The sequence below is a fragment of the Carcharhinus amblyrhynchos genome, unplaced genomic scaffold (assembly GCF_965287045.1).
Source record: "Carcharhinus amblyrhynchos unplaced genomic scaffold, sCarAmb.v2.hapA scaffold_47, whole genome shotgun sequence".
Lineage (NCBI taxonomy): Eukaryota > Metazoa > Chordata > Chondrichthyes > Carcharhiniformes > Carcharhinidae > Carcharhinus > Carcharhinus amblyrhynchos.
Genome location: NW_027649788.1, coordinates 236,811 through 261,646, shown reverse-complemented (window position 1 = coordinate 261,646; position 24,836 = coordinate 236,811). Strand labels below are relative to the sequence as shown.

The 24,836-nt window shown below is 44.1% G+C and overlaps 1 protein-coding gene across 1 annotated transcript; it reads right to left on the bottom strand.

Moving 5' to 3' along the window:
- Nucleotides 1-1,342: 1,342 nt before the first annotated feature.
- On the bottom strand, nucleotides 1,343-23,520 carry LOC145337347 (stonustoxin subunit alpha-like). The gene is made up of 4 exons (XM_080182138.1): nucleotides 23,467-23,520; nucleotides 12,875-12,991; nucleotides 2,344-4,344; nucleotides 1,343-1,752 (listed from the first exon to the last, which is right to left on the bottom strand). The coding sequence occupies exons 2-4, from the start codon at nucleotides 12,972-12,974 to the stop codon at nucleotides 1,343-1,345; spliced, it is 2,511 nt and encodes an 836-aa protein (XP_080038264.1). The 5' UTR covers nucleotides 12,975-12,991; nucleotides 23,467-23,520.
- Nucleotides 23,521-24,836: the final 1,316 nt, after the last annotated feature.

The following is a 24,836-nucleotide window of genomic DNA, read 5'->3' as shown; positions in this document are numbered from 1 at the left end:
GAACCATAATAAAAAAAACAGAAGCAGCTGAACCATTATAACTGAAAGTTTATTAATACAAATGAAGGATTGTTCCAGCTTTCAAGTCTACCTGATCCAACTTTCTGGCTATTTGTCTTGAAGTGGCTTTGAATATTGGTGAGTCTTTGTTTCTAAAAGACCTGCACTTGGACTGAAGTATCAATTCAACTAAGAAGTCATTTATACAGAACCTGAGTCACAATTTTATTTTTCAAATTACAGTTTTAACTTCATCGGTGTCTAATCTTTGTGTGTGATTGGCGAGTGAGATGAGTGAATGGGTTTTTTGCCTTGGAAACATTTGGGGCATGTGTGAGAAACAACTAATAACTTTTTTTGTTACAAAATCAATACAACGTCTGTTTATGGATTTTTTTAATTCTGGAGCATAATATTCTGAGGGTTAGTTAATACACACAACTTACTTACAAATATCCTGATTAAAAACTTGAAGGGGCTACAAAAAATCCTTTATGGAAAACCATTCAGCTCCTGATCATAATACACGAGGATATGAAGTTGTCACTGAACAGAGGAGAGCGGCTTTGTGGAAGAATGAGTAAGGCATTCAACCACTTGACTCCCAGGAAGGATCAGGAGGGCAGTCATATCCCCATCAGTCCAGTTGCACGCGACAACAGGATTGATTCATTTCCTTATAGTGTTCAACAAAAACGGAAGAAGGCTATTCAGTTCTTTGTCTTTGCTTTACAAGGTGGGCAGGTAAATCAGCGTCCTGAATGCATCATTGAACGGGTTGCATAATTCATTTAAAGTGAGATTAATTCACATCTAAAGAGCAAACAATACATTTTATTTTTGGAAAATTCATTAGGTGGGACATTGGCTGGGCCAGTATTTATTACCTATCCCTAATAACCCTCCATTCTAAAGTACATTTGTGAACCCATCACATTGCTGTGCACCTGGAGTCCCATGTAGGCCAGACCACGTAAGGACGAAAATTAATCCCTCAAATTAATTAGTGAAATAGTTGGGTTTTTACAACAATGGTTTCATGGTCAACATTAGACATTCAATCTAGGAATAGTGATTGGAGTCAAATTCTGCCATTTTGGAATTCGAAATCATGTCCCTGGATGTTGTTCAGGGCCTCTGGATTACAAGTGCAGTGGCAACGCTACGACGCTACTGTCTCTCTCTTTATTTGGTCTATCTCATCATTTATTCTGTTTGGCATCACACTTTGATCCAGAACAACTGAATCTCTTACGTTGAACAACCTACTAACATAGTCAATTAACATGTCCCCACAATTGAACTCCTTTTATCACCGGTTCTAACCACGTTCCAACTATATTCACTTCATGCCTATAGTATTTAATTCCAAGAGGAATCGTTTGAGGTTGTCATTCGTCATGTCCCAAAGGAGACTCTTCAGTTTTTCATCCAATGCACTATTTCCAACCTCATTGTCAGCTGTTGCGGATTTCCCGCTCCGTCTGGGACCCGGCTGGTTCCCCTCCAAACCACTCCCCTTAACTTGATTTCCAGAAGAGCAGCTGGCAGAGAACAAGCTTGAAAAGTTAAATTTGAAGTGAATGGGAACACCTGCCTCATCTCTGCGGAAGTTAATTTCCGAGTTCTGAAGTGCTTCAAGTACAGCTGGTGTTTGACCATCACACGATGTGACCATGAACTGGGGAATGATTCTGCTATCCTCAAAATAAGGTTTAATATCATTGAGGTTTACACGGTTCAGTAAAGAAACTGCTGACGATTTTGTCGTTATACACAGACATTTACACTGCCTAATACTGAGGTGCTTTGTGAACAATAATTTGAAGAAAGACAGTAAACCTTCCGCGAATTCGACAATGACCAGAGAATATGGGACTCAGAAACCCTCTTGGTGATTGATTTCGTATTGAATCATTGAATACTCATTTTCATACCCTGCACTCTGATTCTCAGAGCTGCTAACTATTTGGAACCTGATCTTATCCCTCCACTCCACACCTAGGATGTAATTGATCAGTCCATTGATTAGGTCATATTTCCCTGAATCCTTTTTCCCAGTGACAATGATGGTCCGAGAATTGGCCGAGTTCCTGGCTTCACCAAAGATACTTTCTCCAGCACTTTAGAGGCCGTCTTAATTTGGAGAATGCAATTCTAAGTACATCAGACGGATCTGTAAACTCATTGGATATAAAGGAAGGGACATCATACTCATTCTCTAGTTCCTCTGTCAAGGGGAGCTCCTCAATAAAGCGGCACACGCTTTGCGAGCACGTTCTATCGATTGAGTTGGGACCCCTTCTCTAGAAGTTACAATAACCTTGTCCTGACTTGAAGTACCTACGCCCGCTTCGCCACAAACCGCGGACACGTGGACCCTGTAGGAAGTATCAGCGTCAAGATTGTCCAATGTACATTTACAAAACGGACCTTCATTTTTGTGCTCAGTCCATGAGTCCTGCTGGCTACTCTGTTTCTGATATTTGATTAAGTAGCATTCAATATTCACACCATCACCGACCCGCACTGGAGGGGCCCAGGTAATAGTTAGTGATGTTGGTTGAACATTGGATACGGAAACCTCAGTCGGCGAAGCAGCAGGAAGAGTGAGGGTACAGACAGTGGGATCACTGAGCAAACCTACCCATGCCTTATAAATATAGGCCGACCTGAACTGGTACCGATGGTATGGTTGCAAACCAGATACTGTAAAGGTGTCAGTACTATCCCCCGTGTTCTCCACAGACCAATCCTCATCTTGGTCACACTTGTATTCTATCCGAAACATTAGCACTGGCTCAGCATTACCTACAGGGGCCTTGAGGTGTAACGTGACAGTGGAATCGCTTGTCCCTATAATCTGTGGTATCTCAGACTTTTGTGGTTTAAACGCCTTATTTACCAACATTCCCTGTTCATACAGGAAAATTGATGCCCCAGTGCAATTTTTATCATCTATTGAAGTTATTGCGATCTTGCAGCTCTCAGTGCGCATATTTCCTCCACCAGACATGTTGGATTTGGCGAATTCGCCAAACAACCGCGCCAGTTTCCTCATTTGTTGTGACACTGAAATGACATCGAACCAATCCTCACTCTGTTGAATTGTGTCACCTTGCAACGTGTGATCTGGCTCCATTGAAGTTTTTGAGCCCTTCAGGTAATTGCACAGTGCCTGTAAATATAGATCGTTTCCATACAGTGAAGTGAAGGTAAAACAGACAATGTTTTCAACCATTGGGTTCACCAATAAATTATCCAACTGGTAGCTTGTCAGAATATCCACTCCTCCCAACATAGCCAGATGTGCGTTCACTGTGTTAATCTCCTTCTCTCTCTTCCCAATCCAAGTCGTCAGTGAATGGTTGTTGAATGGAGATCGCTCTTTCTTTGCCAATAGATCGGCCAGACTGCTTTCCCCCTGTCCTGTTCCACGGATGGCTGGCAGAATCTTTCCCAGATCTTTCTGAAATACAATTATGTATTCCATACACATCGCCTTGAAAGCTTGAATTTTTGTTTCTAACTCGGGGAATTCTTTGGCGGCTGTGCTCTTAATTAGATCATTGCATCTTATTTCTATGTCATGGAGCTGGTCCAGAAGCAGCTGGGAACGATTGACCAGGCCGATGCTGATCTCCCGCACTAGTTGGGCAGCTTTTGAATCTAGCTTCTTAAGAGGATACAACCATACCCTGAGGGGCACAGCATTCTCCCCGTTTTCGCCCAATAATTTGGGGAGTGACGTGTAAACACGGAAAGCATCTTCATAGCTCACCGGATTACTGTCGAGTAGAAAATCCCCATGAAATGTACAATTGAACTTCTCGACAGTTTTCTTTTCATTATCCGATAGTTTCAAAGAACCCTTTCCCTCGATGCTGATGAGTGGGATTTTTTTAATCATCACCTCCAGATTGCCTTCAATTTCCTGCTTATTGTCGCTGGAAGAAAATTCTCGGTCGAAAACGAAGAAAGCCTGTGCGCCGTACATCACAGCCGTGACAACGTGAGTTGCTGAGCCCTGATCAAAGACATAGGGGTAAGTAATATTACTGGGTCCCAGTTGACTCATGGTTAACTGCTCGAAACGAGTTGTTGCTCGGTAGTTGAGGGTGACTCGCGCTTGCTGCTTCGATTTCTTGCTATCATTCAGATATTTGGCAGAGCCGCTCACCTCCACCAGACCCCCTAGAAAACTAGCCTTCAGTGAGGCTTCTACATCTAAACAGGACGCTTTCTCGTCCATGGCGTCTGAACAGATTATGTTAAAGTTTGTGTTAGGTTTAGGCTGAATGTCGAGGTTCTTCTGGAGCTCATCCAAATCCCACAAGGTGACGCCTGAAACAATAGAAGAGAAAATAACAATAGAAATCTTACATTGGCTAAAAAGCATTACTAATGGACGGTATTATTGAATGGATTGTACTGAGTGAGTACTAAACTAGCCGACAGATGACATTGAGAGAATTGTGTCTTGAAAGTAGGCCCCTTCTGAGGGATTGATGAAGGAACAGCGTTGAGGGTGTCATGCACGTCCGACTGGTCACTACTAGCAAAGATATACACTGTCAAACCACAATAGTATTGTGTTGCAATGTTGCGAGGTTGTACACTGGATTATTAAAATGTCAGGGAGTAATACTTGGATGGTAGGGTATAGGTAGATAGATAGGGTAGAGGTAGAGAGATTCTTCCCTCTTAGAAAGGATAGCAGGTCTAAAGGGCACAACCTCAAAATAAGGGTGGGCAGTTTAGATCAGAGCTGAGGAGTAACTTCTTCACTCATAGGGTGGAGAATCTCTGGAATTCTCTGCCTGTTGAAGTGGTAGAGGCTATCTCGCTGAATATATTTAAGTCACAGGTGGATAGGTTTCCGATAGGGGAATTAAGGGTTATGGGGAGAAAGCGGAGAAGTGGAACTGATCCACTACAGATCAGCCATGATCTTATTGAATGGCGGGGCAGGCTCGAAGAGCTAGATGGCCTACTCCTGCTCTTGTTTTTTTTATGTTCTTATGTTCTTATGATCTGAACTGGCTACTGTCAATAGTCAGAAGTGCAGCACTTGGAGTGAAATTATTGAGGGAGTGCAATTTTTCATTCTTGTGGATAACATTTCCTGGATGATAATAACTGATGTTTTTTAGTTTATTTATGTCTTCATAAATGATAAACATGTTCAAAGAGAGAAACAGCTACAGCTAAACGTAAGAACATAAGAACATAAGAAATAGGAGCAGGAGTAGGCCATCTAGCCCTTCGAGCCTGCCCCGCCATTCAATAAGATCATGGCTGATCTGCCGTGGCTCAGTTCCACTTTCCCGCCCTCTCCCCATAACCCTTAATCCCCTCTCTTATCAAAAACCCATCAACCCGCGTCTTAAAAATATTTAGTGAGGCAGCCTCCACCACTTCAACGGGCAGAGAATTCCAGAGATTCACCACCCTTTGAGTGAAGAAGTTCCTCTCCCCAGATAACAGGATTGAAATTTCTGCTATTAGATGGGTAAGAGCAGACGGGTAAGCTGACACATAAAGGAAGACTTATAAAATATTGCAGAGGAATGAAGTGCTTAAGACTGGGGATTGGTAAGTGAAGTAGATTTAAGATTGATTTATTTTTAAAATCGAGTCAAGTTTGCATTTGGCATTAAAATTAACTTCAACAGTTAATTGTAGTTCTTTTTTTCCCAAATCTTGGTGAACAATCAATGATCGGAGAGCAGTGATTGACTCAGTTTAATGGAATTTAAGGAATTAGAAATACAGGAGGTTCAGCAGATGCACAAACAAATTGCACAAACCTGACAGTTTAATAATGCGTGCAACAAATGCCTAACTCTAGAAATTTCCTAAGTGGTGCAGGAGGTGCAGTGGGGATGGAGTCTTCATGACATTTCGCAAATTAAAAGCGACCCAAGAAATGGAGTGAAAGCAAATTAGAAGCAACAGCTAAAACCCAGAGACAATAACTCGGTGAAAATTAATGGCTTAGTGAGATTAATATTTATCTTCTCTGAAACCTTAGGCATTATTTCAAACCGGTGCTGGAGTGGTTAAAGCACTGTATGAAATTTATGACATGGTTACTTAAAACGCCACAATATTAACATGGGAAATCCTTGAGTGAAATTTCTAAAATAAGAACATATTTAATTAAGTGAACATATTAAAGATGACTGGCAGCTGATGCGTTGCAGCCACAGCTTGCAGATTGAGAGAGTGTTATTCAGTGCTGTATGATTTTGCAACTCAACTCAGAACTGATGGAATGTAGAACAAATAGTAGACAGTGCGATGCATCATGGAGTGGCAAAGCTACCTGAATACTTCGTTCCTGGAGCAGTTACAACCCTTATGTAATGTAAATCAGATTATTCTGTGGTACTGGAGAGTGTGGCTTCGTAGAATCATATATCTAGATTCATAGATCATAGATCATAGAAGATCATAGATCATAGAACCCTACAGTGCAGAAAGAGGCCCTTCGGCCCATCAAGTCTGCACCAAACACAATCCCACCCAGGCCCTACCCCCATACCCCTACATACAACACCCATTAATCCTCTAACCTACACTCCCCTAGACACTAAGGGCAACGTCTTAGCATGGCCAATCAACCTAACCCGCACATCTTTGGACTGTGGGAGGAAACCGGAGCACCCGGAGGAAACCCACGCAGACACAAGGAGAATGTGCAAACTCCACACAGACAGTGACCCAAGCCGGGAATCGAACCCAAGTCCCTGGAGCTGTGAAGCAGCAGTGCTAACCACTGTGCTACCATGCCGCCTCATTCAAAAATTAGAAATCGATAATCTCCAGGCCTTGCATTGTTGGAGACGATTAGATGTCTTGCAGTTTACGGGATGAGAGAAGGACCCATAGGGAGAGGCAAACTGACCTCAGTACCATTGGCAGGGCTCTATTCAAGTATGGACGTTACATTAATTGTAGCTGTGTTCGGGCACAGGAGTGTAATTGGGGGGATTGCTATTGTTCTCTGCAAGAACCAATGAGTTGGCTGTGTTTGTCCGGTGTCAGCGTTAAAGGCTGGAAACGAAGCTGGGATGGGAAAAGACTCATCCAGTTTTTGGGGTCCACGTGACCATCAATAACATAAGTATAACTAATCAAGGGATACTACTGATCGAATATGGGCAGCTTGGGAATAAATTAGAAATCACAATCATAAAGGTAAAATCTCTGGATTACAATCTTATCCAAAAGCAAATTGCCATAGGATTAAAGAATGCAACCCAAGGCCCAATCCTTGCTGTGGGAGAAATGGATTTTGATTCAGAGTGCACTGGCACAAATATTGCTGACTGAAGAATCTGTCCAGTTATATCGACCTTCATCCAAACCATGCTAAGAACAACGACCTTGCAAATAATGCCATGGACACCATAGAGAATTATAAACTAAATGGTAAAATAGGAGTAGGTTTTTACAAAGGAAAGTTTGAAAGTTTAGAGAACAAGGAGAAACCATAGCGCAGGACTGAGATAGGTGGGATGACAACAAAAGCAAGGGAAGGTGTGAAGATTTTAAGACATTGACAATATACAAGCACATAATTTCAGAACGGTATTAGGTGATAAAATGAAACAGAATAAAGTGTTTTTTTGGCATGCATACACCATTTTTAACAACGTTGATGAGTTGATAGACAAATAGAAACAAATTAATAAGAATGAATAACCATGAACAAAGAACAAAGAACTAAAACAGCCCGGGAAACAGGCCCTTCGGCCCAATGAGCCCGCGCCACCATTTTAACACTACCAGTCCCCCCCTCCACCCATGACCCTTATCTATTGTTTTATGGGAAACCACACTGGGGCAAACTAATTTAGGGACAATTTATTACTTCCAATCAGCCTAACAGCACATCTTTGGGGTGTGGGAGGGAACCAGAGCACCCAGAGAAAACCCACGCAAGCAAACTCCCACAGACACCGGCCCAAATCCATGTGTCTGCACAGCAAACAGTGATAGTCACTGAGCTGTCGTCTTGTCCAGTATCTTGTCCAGTTTAGGCACACACTAACGACATGAAGCACTAGGCTAATCTCGAACAATCAAGAGCAGCCCCAGTATGACCCATCGCGTGTATGCCCCTCGTTGGACACGAGGTGGACCGACTTCAAACCTGTGAATGAAAAGAGGAAAAACATTATTATCATACCATATCCATTTACCTTACCAGGGATGCCCCAATGCTAATGAACCTTATTTAAAACAATCTCCTATATCCACCCATCTCCAACCCACTCATGTGCCTGTCTAAGTCACTCCTAAACAACTCTAGCGTGCTTGCCTCCACCACCTTACTTGGCAGAGCATTCCATATCCCCACTACCCTCTGTGTGAAAAACCTCCCTCTAATATCTGTGTTATTCCTCTCCCCCCTCACCTTAAGCCCATGGCCCCTCATACTGTATGTCTCTAACATAGGAAATAGCTTACCTCTGTTTACTCTATCTATACCCTTCATAATCTTATATACCTCTATTAGATCCCCCCTCAGTCGCTGTCTTTCAAGGGAAAACAGCCCCAATTTGTTCAATCTTTCCTCATAACCCAGTCCTTCCATATCAGGCAACATCCTGGTAAATCTCCTCTGCACTCTCTCCAGAGTCTCCACGACCTTCTGGTAGTAAGGCGACCAGAACTGTACACAGTACTCTAAATGCAGCCTAACTAACATTCTATACAACTGCAACATTAGACTCCAGCTCTTATATTCTATACCCCGTCCTATAAAGGCTAACATACCATAGGCTTTCTTCACAACCTTCACCACTTGTACTGCCACCTTCAAAGACTTGTGCACTTGCATCCCCAGGTCTTGCTGCAATTTTATACTCCTTATGGGCTTACCCTTTAACATATAACTTCCCCCTACATTATTCCGGCCAAAATGCATCACCTCACATTTATCCGGATTAAACTCCATTTGCCATATATCTGCCCAATATACCAGCCTATCTATATTCCGTTGTATTGCCAGACACTGCTCCTCACTGACTGCCAATCCAGCCATCTTGGTGTCATCAGCAAATTTGCTGATCACACCACTTACTCCCTCTTTCAAGTCATTTATATACACTACAAAGAGAAGAGGTCCCAGTACTGAGCCCTGCGGCACACCACTAGTGACAGACCTCCAGCTAGAAAAGGACACCTCCACTACTACTCTCTGTCTTCCTCTTAGCAAGCCAGTTCTCTACCCATCTAGATACCTGGCCACGTATCCCATGAGCCTTAATCTTTTCTACCAACCTACCATGAGGGACTTTGGTTGAAAAGTAACCATGCCTAGAACTTGAATATTCAAGGATATTTAACATTTCTGCTCAGTAGGCAGAAAGTAAAATGAAGCGGTATAGCTACTATATCACAAATTAAATCAGTATCATCATGAGAAGTGGTCATAGCTCAAAGGGTGTAGAACTGCTACGAATGTAGAAATAGTTTGGGTGGAGATAAGAAATAATGAGGGAGAATGCTCACTGATGGTAACAGTTTCTGGTCCCCTTGGCAGTAACTGCATTGCAGTACAGAATATAATGGAATGATGTGATCTTGAAAGAAATGTGCTGTATAATCACAATGAATTCAAACATTCATGTACCATAGATAAGTCTCATTGAGAAAGTTAGCTTGAAGGATGAATTTATTAAATGCGTCTATGATCGTTTCACCTTAGAACAACACATTATCAACTCAATTGGAGAACAATCTATTTTAGATCTGTGCAATGAGACAGAGTTAATTAACGACCTCATAGAAAAATACGTCGTCGACATAGAAGTGATAATAATATGATTGAATTTTACATCCAACTGTCAAAGGAGGCTTGGTAACTTATCTCCTGACCCTTTCCAAAACACCCCACACCCATTCCCAAAGAGTGTCCACAATCAACAAGGCACAAGTTAAGAGTATAATGTGATGCTCTTCAGTTCTCTAGATGACTTCAGCTCCATCTAAATTCAAGAAAGTTTGGCACTATTCAAGACAATGCAGCCCGTTTGATCAGCAGCCCGCCTACTAGTTTCAACATTCAGTCCTTCCATCTCTGACGGCAGGGTGTACTATTTAAATATACACAGCAGGAACTCACCAAGACATTGCCATGAGTGATCATCGCCCACTATTTACATATTCAACCGATTAACAGAGTGGGAAATCCACCAGCACTTCATTTCAGCTCTATTCAACATCTAATGGAAAGCAGGTCTGGCAATAACAAATCGAACAAAGACCGTACGGACATACACATACTGATCCCCGAGTAGAGAAATACACCGACTGAAGGAACGGGAAGTAGGCCAGGCCACAATTTAGGATCACCCTGCGCCCAAACTTCTCTTCCAACAGCAAAAAACAAACGTGAAGCATGAGGTAACAATAAATGCGATTGCATATCTCATGGTGAAAGACCAGAAAGCTAACATTTCACTCTGATGAGACTGGCAAACTATTTCCAGTATTAAGCATTGCAAAGCGAGGAACGATACAAACCTTTATGCTCTCACCTAAATCTGCCCATGTGGCAATCTGGGACTTTCATGGAAAAACTGTCATCCCATTTCTACAGTTCTACAAGCAAATATACTGGCATAACATTCGGTGTCTACAGATAATGAAAAAAAAACTGTTCTCTCTCAATGGGCGGCTGAACAGGACAATGGATCTCATCAGTTGCACATAATACAGAACGACTTTCACTCCAAAAGGTCTAATTGTTCCCAACAATCGAAATGAAACAACAGAAGAATGCAAGCCAAAAACTAGAGGCATGCGAATGATACTCTCCGGATAGAACTCTCCGGATAGAAAATATTACCCACTCAATGGGGCGACACAGGGCACAGTGGTTAGTACTGCTGCCTCACAACAACAGGAACACAGTTTTGATTCCCAGCCTGGGTCACTTTCTGTGCAGAGTCCGCACATTCTCCCCATGTCTGCACGAGATTCCTCCGGTGTTTCGGTTTCTTTCCACAGCCCGAAGACGTGCTGCTTAGATGGATTAGCCATGTTAAATTCTCCCTCAGTGTATCCGAACAGACACCTGAGTGTAGCGACTGGGGCATTTTCACAGTAAATTCATTGCAATGTTAATGTCAGCCTACTTGTGACACCAATGTATCAACTTTAAACTTAAAAAAAAACACAGTAAATAAAAATCCACAGAAGTATCATTCAGAGATTGATGGATTTAACGACATTGTATGCAAAGCATGTGCAGGAACTGACGAGAATAAGAAACAGTTTGGAAAGCATGGGGCTAGTGGAGCGATAGGGGGTAAGTAGCATAATCTGGTTACATATGATAGCGCATTTAAATATGCCTTATGTACATTGTGATGAAATAGTTTGGGATTGAAATACAGAGCAGTAGTAACATTCATGTCCGGCTTGCCGTAGTCATGTGACCTCTATCACGTGGCGAGAGCCCGGGGTTGGCTCTGTTATAAGCAGTTCGACCCAGTACATTTTTTACTGGAAGCACAACACTCTTTGAGCTCGTAGCAGGGATGGATAAGGGAAATTACGGAGAATAGTTCATGGTGGATGTGCAAAGAGGACAGTTTGGGGAAGGCGATAGATGAAATGAGGGGGTATTAGGCTAAAAGGGGCGGATGAACTGGGAGCTACGGTTATGGGAACATGTGGGGTGAAGGTGAGGGGGGGCGGTGGGGAGGGAAGTGGCAATGTAGAAAGTTTTAAAGTTTATTATTAGTGTAGGTTTACATTAACACAACAATGAAGTTTCTGTAAGAATCTGCAAGTCGCCACACTTGGTGCCTGTTCGGGTACATGACGGAGAATTTAGTGTGGACAAAACACCTGGCAACACGTCTGTCAGAGTCTGGGAGCAAACCGGAGCATCTGGAGGAAACCCACACAGGTACGTGTAAACCGTGCAGACTCCACACAGACAGTGGCCTAAGCCGGGAATTCAACCTGGTTCTGCTCTCAGCAAGCAGTGCTAATCTCTGTAATGAGTGAAACACTCGTTGAGAAAGGGTGAAGTGAAAGAGAATCATCTTTTCCAAGAGTGGAGGGAGCGGGGAGAAGCGGCCGTTGTGGAATGGATGGACTGAGTCTAATTTACTATTGTCACGCTTCGGAGTTCATATCTGTTTTGATTTTTGTGCGCAATTGAACAGCACCATGTTTGTTATAGGTAGCTGCGTGTTATGTCAGGAGCAGTGGGGTCGGCGCTCACACTGGCGCAGCACTCACTGCATTTGCGAGTGGGTGAGTGCTCCGCTATCTAGTGGTTTCCTTGCCAATCAGTGCTGAATTCCAATTTTCTCTTCTGATTCTCACAAGCCACTGATCTAATTCTCATTGGCTGTTGGTTGCACTTACTCCCTCATCTCTTCTCATCTTCACATTTCCACCCTTAATGTCAATTTCCATTCTTTTGAGTTCCCTGCTCTGTCTCTCATTTCCATCCATTCTCCAGAAAACCTCAGCTCCTGTTCTTTTACATAATAACAACATTACCAATTATTCACAAATCCTCCGAAGCTGCCCTGAAGCCAGAAGTAACGATGGGATATCCCAGTATGTTCTGGACTTCATTGGAGTTAAATCATGTCTGATGTTGGTATCATTTCTTGGATGGATGGCGTCGTCTGGAATTATATTTGTTTTGCATCTTGGGCAATTATTGTCGTTATGACATGTACGGAAATAACATTTACTAGTGGATGACATTGGCTTTATATTTTGGGCAATATTTAAGATATACCGCGAAGACGTTTTGTGATATATCTTCAGTGGTATTGGGATTATTTGCTGAATTATGTTGAGGTTATTTCCTGTTTGACCTTAGCATTACCTGGGATGAAAGTGTCACTCCGTCGATCATATAACATCCCTATGCGAAGGGGCCTTCCAAGAGTTGGCATTTCGAATATGTCATTGCTTCCTTCAGCCATTGTAGCAGAGCTGTTCACTGAAATGAAGAAAAAATATTGACTCTCACCCTTACAATTCAATGACTGTATAAAAAAAACATCAGTTGTGAGGTGTATGATTGCTCTGAATTAACTAAAACAAATATTACCATGCTGTTGAACCATCACAGACACACAAAACTGTTACGCTGCAAAGGAGACCATTTGGCCCGTTGTATCTTCACTGGTTCTCTAAACGAACAGCATGACTTCATGTGATCCCCTGCCTTTCACACTACCTGTGCACATTGTTTCAAATAATCATCTCATGCGCTCTTGAATATCTCGATGGCACCTGCTTCACACAGTCGTCCAGGCCGTGTACTCCAGAAAAGGTCCACACATTGTGTGAAAATGGTTTTCTTTTCTCCCACCACATTTGCTTCTTTTGAGTGTATGAAGGCTTGTTTCTTTGAGCAACATGCCATGAAGCCAACCACAGAATTGGCTATTTTAGATTTAGCATTACGCAGCGTGGAAGGATTGATAAATACTCTGGTAGACAATGTTCCTCTTGGAAAGAGTGATCATTACATCCCAGAGTTTCAGTCTATGATAGAAAGAGTGAAGATAGCGACGCATGCTAGAACTTTAGCATGGGGCAAAGGTACAGCTCTGAGGCAGGAGTTGGCCATCATGGACTAAGCAAGAATATTAAAGGGCAGGACAATGGCCAGGGACAATGGGCACAACATCAATTTAAATGTCTTTACATACCTCACCATATCAGCAGTGAATTCAGCAAGCAGTTTACTCCTCCCTTAAATTTCCACCGCTCCCCACCACCCCCACCAATTCCCACAGAGATGTCGTTTAAAGCTGCTACATAAAAGTCTGCCCTTGACGTGCCAGTAGTGAAATGGACTGAGGAACGAATTTCCATCGAGCTTCAGTCCATGGAGTGTGGGAAGGGGAGAGTGGGAAAACTGGAGATACCTAAACACTGAAAGTTGCTGGGTGAGTTGGTGGACTTGCATGGACACTGCATTTTTTTTGGGGTGGGGGTGGGAGGAGGGGCCATGTTGCTCTCAGACTCTGCGGGTGGTGGTTGCCACTCGCACCAGATTCATGGTGAGTGCACAGTCCTGGCAGCAGATAGGACGCTGAGAGTGCGACTGAGTTCCATCAATAACCTCATGACAAATGATGAACTTCTGTGTTACCGTCTTCTGGAACTATACAGTGGCTGACTCCAGACATTAGATCCCAGCCCCCATTGACTGCAATGTGCAGCAGCAGTGTTGCACAATCAAATGAGTTCACCAGGTGTAAAAACAGATCCTCTTACTGCATTGACTCTATGGTGCTGCCTTTGTTGGGTACCCGTCTCCTGACAGTCAAGAGCTTACCCTTCTCCTGAGTCTGAACTACAACTCGTACCTGCAAGGCAATGCGATGTTTGCACCATACCCATGCCTCAAGTGTCCGCATTGAGCATCCCTGCATAGTTACACATACGCTGTCTCTGCATGTGGTGGCCAGTATGTCAACAATAGAGAAACCATTCAGATGATGCATGGCATTCACGATGGCATTGGGTTGGCAGCATCCGCTCGACTTTGGAAGTGTGTGGGCAGCCTGGGATGTTCAGCCATAGGAAATGTTTCTCTCCACTTCCCTAACCCTGCCATCCCCACCCGCTTCCCCCCACTGGTGATACGGATTTAGGATTGTTAGTCAATGTGACAGCCGTCGTTGTGGAGGTCGCTGAGGAGGAGGGAGTCATCCGGCCACTGCAAGGCAGGGCAGTGCTCAATGCCAAATCAGAAGGGTAGGGAACTGACAGCAAGGATCAAGGTGAGATCGTGGCAGTGAATCCTTCCAAGTGGTGAGAGGCAGGGGAAGTAAGAGGCAGAGACTAATGGTCTACAGAATACAAGATTATTGGATGCATGACAGAAGCTATGTGCCAGTGTAGGCTCTGGGTAAGTAAGGAGACAACGACACACCCGTGCCAGCCCTCCCAGACCTGGCACCTCGAGTACTGTTGGGCAAACGCTCCCAGTGGAGTTGAAGGTGAAGGCCACCGGCTCTTACAAAACATGTAGTGAGGAAATCCGTGGCATATCGCAAGTACCTACGCACAGATGTATCTGTCAGGTTACGGATGCCCTTTATGGCCAGGTCGGCCATTACAGACAGTCTGACGTGGCCCAGTCCCAACTGGAAGGCCTGGCTACAGGCTTTGGCGCTACTGTTGACTCACCCTATGTGCAGGCTGTTATAGATGGCACACACCTCACCCTGTGTCCCCGCTCAGTCAGAGGGTGTAGATTATTAATAGGAAAGGGTTCCACTCTCTGAATGTGCCGATTGTGTGCGACTGCACACCATCCGGGGGGCATAGGGGGTGGGGTGCATATTCTCCGAGTTCAGATTTACTTGTGGTCTTTGGGAACCAGCCCAGGCTGTTAGCTGGGGGGACGAGGGATACCCACTGAGGGCTTGGCTGATGACACCTGTGCGGAGGCCAGAGTCCGAAGCAGAGACCCACTGCAATAATACCCACGTTGCCACCCAGTCCATCATGGAGCAGTGCGTCAGGCTTCTGAAGATAGGGACCCTGGAACTCTCTAGGTGCTCTCAAATACAGCCCTGTGCCAGTCTCCAGCATCACTGTGCGGCGGAATCAACAACAGAGCTGTGGAGTGCAACAAAATTTAAGAAGTGACAATTTTCAAACTGATAACTTACAAAACCCACCTTGTGCTGCTGGGCATGCAGCAATAGCCGTAAATGGCACCAGTTCATGGGCTCCCCAGAAAATTGGCCGCTTTATGATTTCACGGAGTCTGTGGGCCATGTCTATGTACAATGTAATAGGCTGCGCTCCTTTTTTTTGTTATCTCAAAACCCTTTTCCATGTTCTGTTTGGACTTCAGTCCAATGCTCCTTATTAATGGGTACTTGGTGTGGAATGGGATGGGAAAGGCAGAGGACCAATTTGTGAATCTGCTCCTGGATCCAGTAGTTCAAACGAACTACGAACAGATCCATCAGCGGGCGACCGAAGGGGGAATATGGGTAGTCGTCCGACCCGCTATCTATATTCACAGCCGAGTGTCATTGAAGAGGGAGCCTGTATGGTCTGAAGGCACAATTTCAGGTCTGCGGTGCTGGGTGGGCACTTCAGGGACTGGGCTGTGCTGTCGACGCCCTTAATCATATGTTGAGTGAGTGTTTTAAGTTTGCTTTTTATTTTGTCTTTTGCTTTGGGCGGTTCCCTTTTTGGCGGTGCCCTTCTTGATTTTTCGATGAGCTTATTTAATACAGTTTCTTCGGTCGGCAAAAAGAAATGCCATCTTGCTGCATGAGGAAATTGGAAATACCTGAACCCTGTTGATCGCTGCAGTTTGCGACTGAAACTTGAGTAGTTTGCTGTTTTTGTTTGCAGCTGTTCTGCTGCTGTGTCCTGTTGCTGTGAGATTGTTTGTTTGCCTTTGCAACTGCTGCTGTGGGAGTTTGGAGCATTTTGCTGTTGCTGGAGTTTTCCATTCAATAAATATTGGAGATAGAGAGGAGCTGAAAATGCTACGTGTGTGGAAGAGAGGGAGATAGTGAGGGGGAGGGGCGGATAGCACAGGCCGAGGTTGTGGAGGCTAAAAGGATTGAAATACCTACAGGAGGGAGGAAAGAACAGAGACTTTGGACTGTGTGTTGTGTTTGCCTCCCCATCGAATAAAGGTTGGTCTCAGTTGCTGCGGTGTACGGGGCTGGGGAGCGGGGGTCTGGAGCGTGCTTGTGTAACAACAACTACAGAGGAGGGAGGTGGAAAACATAACTGGACTTGTAGCCAGGCACCTCCTGGGCCGCAAATTCCAAATTACCCACTATCCGTTGATGAAAGAACACGGTCCAGGTCACCCCAACCCACCTCGCCTCCTGATCTGGAGCAGTCACCCACGGAGGTGCCCCATTCCTCATTTTCTCTTGTGCCTCTCTCTCTTTCTTCGCCACAACGAGCTTCCACCAGGCTATAGCACCTCCGCTCCATTTACTCCCTATTTCCCTAAAACACGTACAAGGGAAAACTTGGGGTGGGTGCAGCACAACCCAATGGTGAAGACAACATTTTTTTGCCAGTCGCAGGGCACCCCAAGGCTGCCTATGTGGGATTGGCGGCATCTTTAACGTCCGCGACTCCCACAGTATTGCTACCTTTCATGGCTATTAACCAAGCGCCTCCTGTGGGCGGCACTGTAGCACAGTGGTTAGCACTGCTGCTTCACAGCTCCAGGGTCCTGGGTTCGATTCCCGGCTCCGGTTACTGTCTGTGTGGAGTTTGCACATTCCCCTCGTGTCTGCGTGAGTTTCCTCCGGGTACTCTGGTTTCCTCCCACAGTCCAAAGGTGTGTGGGTTAGGTTGATTGGCCACGCTTAAAAAATTGCCCCTTAGTGTCCAGGGATGCGTAGGTCAGAGGGATTAATGGGTATAATATTTGGGGGTAGGGCCTGGGTGGGATTGTGCTCGGTGCAGACTCAGTGCATCATTCTGCACTGTAGGGTTCTATGATTCTACGGTGATGTTCTACACTAACCCCATCATGACCATTGAGTCTGTAAAGGTCATGGCTGTGCAAACGTCTTTGGTGCGCGTACAGCGTGCGGTGCCTGTAAAGAGGAAGGACGTGCACTGAGGTATTGCCCCAGCTTCAAGGCCATGATACAATTGTGCAGCCGCAGTTAGCACCGCCGCCCCCACTTCCTCCACAACACTCGATCTGCTTACCCACAAGGGGGGAAGTTGCCAGTGGCAACTACAACATCGATTGCCATGAGGAGGGTAGAGGGTGAGGGGGCAGAAGTTCGGTGTTCGCATAGCTGAATGGTGCGTCCAAAACAAAAGGGGACACTGACACTCCCAATCGAAAATCCCCATTCACGGCAATTGCTTTACACTGCATTGCTCGCTGAACTCGCTGGAAAAAAAGGCTGACTGAACCTTCTAAGTGTTCTTGGCCGTTTGACACTTGCATTTACGAGGGAAAGTTCTGCCCACATTTTCTAAATTTATTGCTAACGCCAAATTGTGCGGCTGGAGGAGGGGCAGATCTAGAGTAAAGCGGTCTGCAACAATTGGCAGGAGGACATTAACAAATTTGCAGAAGGAGCAGCTGATTTTCAAGATCAGTACAGTCAGATGGATCTAAAATGATACATTTTGGTGTTATAAGCTGGCATACAACTAATTGGGTGGCACAGTGGCTAGCATCACAGCACAAGGGACCTGGGTTCGCTTCTAGCTTCTGAGTTTGCACATTCTCCCCGTGTCTGTGTTGGTTTCCTTTGGGTGTGCTGGTTTCCTCCCACAGTCCAACCATGTGCAGGTTGGGATCACCAGCCATGGTAAATTGTCTATTAGTGTCTCAAGATGGCTAGGTTAGCTGGATTAGCCATGCTCAGTGTGTGGCGTTATGGAGATAGGGTGGGGGAGAGGGCTTTGGTAAGATTTTTGTCAGAGCAACAGTGCAGAATTAAAGGGCTGACTGAGGAAGTGACAAATATGATTGAGGGTAGGACAGTGGATATTGTCTACATGGACTTTAATAAGACCTTTGATAAGGTCCTTCATGGAAGACTTTTGCAGCAGGTGACGTTACATGGGTTTAGAGGTGAGCTGGCACGGTGAATACAGAACTGGCTCTGTCTTCAAAGACATGGGGTAGCAATGGAAGGGTGTGTTTCTGAATGCAGGATGTGACAGGTGGCGTTCCTCAGGAATCAGTGCTAGGACCTTTGCTGTATATAAATACTAGAAGAAAATGTAACAGGTTTGATTAGTAAGTTTGCAGATGACACAGCCTTTGGTGGATTTGCTGATAGCGATGAGGACCATCACAGGATACAGCAGGATATATAGATCAGTTGGACGTTTGGGTGGAGAGATGGCAGATGGCGTTTAATCCAGACAATTGTGATGTAATGTATTTTGGAAGGTCTAATACAGATAGGAAATATACAGTAAATGGCAGAACACAAGAGTATTGATAGGCAGAGGAATCTATGGGTGCAGGTACATAGGTCAATGAAAGTGGTAATGCAGGTGGAGAGGGTAGTCAAGAAGACATACGACATGCTTGTCTTCCTTGGCCGGAGCACTAAGTTCAAAAATCGGCAAGTCATGTTCCAGATTTACGGCATTTAGTTAGGTCGCACTTGGAATATAGTGTTCAATTCTGGTCGCCACATACCAGGAAGATGTGGAGGCTTTGGGCAGGGTACAACAATGTTATTGTCCAGGATATTGTCTGGTGTGGAAGTCATTAGCTATGAAGAGTGTTGGGCACACTTGGTATGTTGTCACTCGAATGATGGAGGTTGAGGTGTAACCTGATAGAAGTCTACAAAATTATGAGGAGCATTGACAGAGTGGATAGTCAGAAGATTTTTCTTTTCCCAGGGTGGAAGAATCAAATTCTAGGAGGCATGAATTATAAAGCAGATGTACGAGGGAACTTTTTACACCGAGGGTGGTGGGGGCATGGGGAGGTAGTGGAAGCAGATACACCAGTGAGTTATCAGGGTTGTCTGGACGAATACATGAATAGGATGGGAATAGAGAGATATGGTCCCTGGAAGGGTAGAGAGTTTTAGTTAGTCGGGCAACATGGTCGGTGGAGGTTTGGAGAGCCGAAGGGCCTATTCCTGTGCTGTAATTTTCTTTGTTTTTTGTTCTTTGGCCTCCTTCTGCTGTGCCTGGAGTTTGTGAATTAGACAGACGGTTTATGTCTAGTTTGGGCAGGGGAATATACAAATTGTAGTCGTCTATTTAAATCATTTACGTCATATATGAAGGGGATTTGAGGAACGGTGATTATTGGGGAAAGGGAGTGATGGGGAGCAATGAGGACCAGCAGTACATTCCAGCGATGGACATCATAGGATCGAGGAGGCAAAATGTTGAAAGTAAACAATTATAAATGCAGCTGGAAATAGTCTTTAATCTGAGGTTGCATGACCTGGTTGATATTGGATGTTGTTCCCTCGAAGCTTGGAGCTGGAGCTATCTCCTTTACCCCCACCATCTCCCTAGATGTTCCTCGGCAGATAATTCCTTAATTTTATTCTGACTCATCTGATCAAAATGAGTGGTATGCTTTCCACTCTCACAGAATCCATTTTCCCCGGGATACAGTGTCCATTTCATTGGTTCTACCTCAGCTGCTTACACACACCTACTTTCAATGGCTCCATTCTTCCCGAGATACGCGTAGCCCGATCCCACTGGCGCCATCCTGCCGGGCTATACTGATCTCACTGGCTCTATCCTTCCCAGGATAGCAAAGAAGAAAATATAAAGAGAAGGAGGCTCTTAGAGCCTGCTCCGCCATTCATTATGATCGTGGCTGATCAACCACTTCAATAGCCGGATCCCACCTTCCCCCCCCCCATATCCTTTAACCCCCTGTGCCCCAAGAGCAATATCTAACTGCTTCTTGAAAACATAATGTTTTGGCCTTAACTACTACATTTGGTAGCAAATTCCACGTGCTGACCTCTCCCTGGGTGAAGACTTTGTTCTCTTCATCTCTATCCTGAATGGTGTAACCTGTATCCTCAGACTGTGGCCCCTGTTTTATGCGTCCCCCTCAGCGGGAACATCATTCTTGTCTTTTCCCTGCCTAGTCCTGTTAGAATTGCATAGTTTTCTTTTGAGATTCCTCCTCATTCTTATGATTTGACTCAACATAACCCCACTGACACAATCTCCAGGCATATGTCAGACCTGCCATCCCAGCAATCAATCTGGTTGACCTTCTCTTCCCCACCACACCCCCGCCCCCCCACCCCTCCCCATAGTAAGGACATTCTTCCTCAGATATGGAGACTAATGGACACATTATTCCAGATGTGCCCTCACCAAGGCACTCTATAATTGCAGCAAGACACCCTTCTTCTGTGCTCGAATCCTTTTCGTAATGAAAGTCAACGTAACATTTGTCTTTTTTTACAGCCTGCTGCACTTACATGCTTACCTTTAGTGACTGCTGGACAAGGACATACAAGTTTCGTTGTATGATCCCCTTTCCTAATGCCCATTCTGCCTTTCCGTTTTTGCTTTGAAACTAGATCACTTCACATTTATCCAAATTGTACTGCATCTCTCATTTAATTTGCCCAATAATTTAACTTGTCCAAATTGTATTGCACCCTTGACATAACTCACCCTCTCAGTTTTATCCATCTCAAAACACTACCTCCAATTCCATGCACTTTAATTTTACACGCTTATGTGGGATTTTGTTGAAAGCCTTCTGAAAGTATAATAAACCACATTATTGCCTCATCCTTATTAACTCTTCTAGTTACATCTTCGAAGAATTTCAGTTCATACATGAAGCATGATTTCCCTTTCGTAAACCTATGCTGTGTTCAAACGAACCCTTGTTTTCAAAATGTTTTGCTCAAAATTTGATAATGGGATAATGACCAGAAATGACCAATGATGGTCTCAGTGGCTCAGTCTACTTCAAGTACTCAGGGATGTAAGTTATCTGTCCCTTAAAAAAAATCTTCAAAAACATAAGGTTCCCCAAAAACTTTTCTCCACGATCTCCTTCAGCTGTTCCCTCTCCCTAAGCTCTGTGCTGGCCACAATTCTGATATATTATTTGTCCTCCGCTGTGAAGACAGAACCAACGCGTGTATTCAGCTGATCAGCACGTCTCTTTGTTGTCAATTAAAAATCCCCCCCCTTATCTGACAATAAGGGTCCTTCATTTGTTTTCAGCAGACTTTGTTTCTATACATATGTGAGAAGAATAATCAGTTTCTACGGTCTCCCCAAACTTACTCACGTACTCTCCATCCCCCTTACTAAGCAGTTCCCTGGCCCTCTTTTGCTGAATTCAAAGCTGTTCCCAATCGTGATTTTTTTTTTAATATGCATTGTGTATGCCTCTTCCTTGGATTTAATATTTTATAAAATTTCCCTTGGAAACCATGGTTTTTATATCCATGCATAAGACAGGAATAAATAATTCTTGCAGTTCAACCACTAGCCTTGACTGTTAGCAACTGCCTATACAGCACCATCCTTTTAAGCAACATTTCCTGACTTTTCTGGCTCCATCCTCCCTGGTTATAGCTGTCCAATCTCACTGGTTCCATCATTCTGGGGATAGACTGTCTGATCTCACAGGCTCCATGCTCACTGGGTTAAACACTGGTTGGTCTCATTGGCTCCATCCTCCCTAGGATATGCACTGTGATGATTTCAATAGCTCCAACCTCCCTGCATTGCACACTATGTAATCTTACAGCCTCCCTACTCACTGGCTGACATACTAGTGCCCTGTTGGTGTGCTTTGTGTCTGGATCTGTCCCCAAAACTGAGCACATGCATTTATGGTGAAACACAATTACAGATTGCAATTTTAAACCAAACTGCAATGAATGTTTAGCTTTGGATTGCATTGAATATATGCATGCTAGAAGATTATTTAAATAATATTTTCAAAGGACAATTGGACAAATACAGTAAAGTGAAATAGTTGTATATGGTAGAAGTGAGGAAAGGATGAACTAAGATTGCTCTCATAGCGACCCAGCAAAGATTTGACAAGCTGAATGCCCGCCTTTATTCCTGCAAATGTTCTAAGAACATAGAACATAAGAAATAGGAGCAGGAGTAGGCCATCTAGCCCCTCGAGCCTGCCCCGCCATTCAATAAGATCATGGCTGATCTGTCGTATCTCAGTTCCACATTCCTGCCCTCTCCCCATAACCCTTAATCCCCTCTCTTATCAAAAACCCATCAAACCATGTCTTAAAAATATTTAGCGAGGCAGCCTCCACCACTTCAACGGGCAGAGAATTCCAGAGATTCACCACCCTTTGAGTGAAGAAGTTCCTCCTCAACTCTGTTCTAAACCTTTATTTTGAGGCTGTGCCCCCTTGTCCTACCGTCCTTTCTGAGCGGGAAGAGCCTCTCCACCTTTATCCTATCCATCCCATTCATCATCTTATATGTCTCAATGAGATCTCCCCTCATTCTTCTATACTCTAACGAGTACAAGCCTAGTTTATTCAGCCTCTCCTCATAGCTCAACCCCCTCAACTCCGGTATCAGCCTAGTAAACCTCCTCTGCACTCCCTCCAAGGCCAAAATATCCTTGCATAAATGCGGCGCCCAAAACTGCACACAGTACTCCAGCTGCAGCCTCACCAGTGCCCTATACAGCTGCAGCAAGACCTCCCTACTTTTATATTCAATCCCCCTCGCTATGAAGGCCAGCATCCCATTCGCCTTCCTGACCACCTGCTGCACCTGCAAGCTGGGTTTTTGCGACTCATGCACAAGGACCCCGAGGTCCCTCTGCACCGTCGCCTGCTGCAGTTTTTCGCCATGTAAGTAATAGATATAATTCTACGATATAATTCTTTCAATATTACTTTACTACATACAATCTAAGACTGGTCTGTTAGCAGTATTAAAACATGGTAACAGTGGTCACTGTCTTCTAGGTCCTACCTTATATTTGTGCACCAGATTCCGAGAGAAGGGATAGTGTTGATTCTGTAGTTTACGGAACACACCCTATGTAAAGTTCAATTACACATCAGAATCATTATGGTGACCTTTAATTGAACAGTACAACTCGCTCAACCCTATTCTCTGGTACAGAGGTTGATGCGAATGAGACATAGCATTCTTTATGTTGAAATTTTCTGATTGCTGATATTTTTGACACACCAATTAATCCCGTGTGCGGTAAATCTCCTTCTCTTCAAATTCTGGTTCAGTAGGCCTTGTAGAGAAATCATGCCCTGTGTGCAGGTATGGCCTAAAACCTTAGTTTCATTGAATGTAACTATGTTCTTGGTTATCTCATTAAACTGGAATGCTTGGAGGGTGTTTAAATTAATAGCCAAGCAATAACCTGAAACACCAACTGTTCACTCTCCACAGAAGCTGTCTGACCTGTTGAGTAATTCCAGCATTTTATTTTCATTGCCAAGGACAGTACTTGCTTATTGGGTTCAGATACAGTAGGAAATACAAAAAAAAAGTCTAATATGTCTCATTCATTGCCTCATCCTTATTAATTCTGCTAGTTACATCTTCGAAGAATTTCAGTTCATACGTGAAGCATGATTTCCCTTTCATAAACCTATGCAGACTGAGTTCAAACCAACCACTGTTTTCAAAATGTTTTGCTCTAAAATTTTTGATAATGTGCTCTAGAATTTTCTGCACCACTGAATTTTCAATATCAGGTTTACTAGATTATATTCCCCTTCTTTCTCTCTACCACCCTTTTTAATTAATGGGTTTAGATAACCTCACCTCCAATCTGTAGGAACTGTCCCAGACCTCGTAGAATCTTGCAAGATGACCAGAAATGACCAGTGATGATCTCAGTGGCTCGGGCTGCTTCCTTAAATACTCGGGATGTAAGTTATCCTTCCCTAAAAAAAAAAAGTCAATCTGCAAACTCAAGAGGTTCCCCAAAAACACTTCTCTACTGATACTGATCTCCTTCAGCTCTTCCCTTTCTCTAAGCCCTGTGCTGGCCCACAATTCTGATATGCTATTTGTGTCCCCCGCTGTGAAGATGGAACCAACACGTGTATTCAGTTGGTCAGCACATTTCTTTGTTGTTAATTAAAAATTACCCTTTTTCTGACAGTAAGTGTCCTTCATTTGTTTTCAGCAGACTGTTTCTATGTGTATGTGAAAAGAAATAATCAGTTTTTATGTTTCCCCCCACCTCCCAAACTTACTCACGTACTCTCTTTTCCCTTACTAAGCAGTTCCCTGTCCCTCTTTTGCTGAATTCAAAACTGTTCCCAATCGTGATTTTTTTCAGTGTGCATTGTTTATGCCTGTCCCTTGGATCT

Coding starts and splice junctions, on each gene's coding strand:
- LOC145337347 (XM_080182138.1), bottom strand. CDS start 12,974: ATGGCTGAAGGAAGCAATGACATATTCGAAATGCCAACTCTTGGAAGG. Junction 4,345..12,874: donor GAGTGACACTTTCATCCCAG/GTAATGCTAAGG, acceptor CTATTGTTTCAG/GCGTCACCTTGTGGGATTTG. Junction 1,753..2,343: donor TTGTGGCGAAGCGGGCGTAG/GTACTTCAAGTC, acceptor AATCGTCAGCAG/TTTCTTTACTGAACCGTGTA.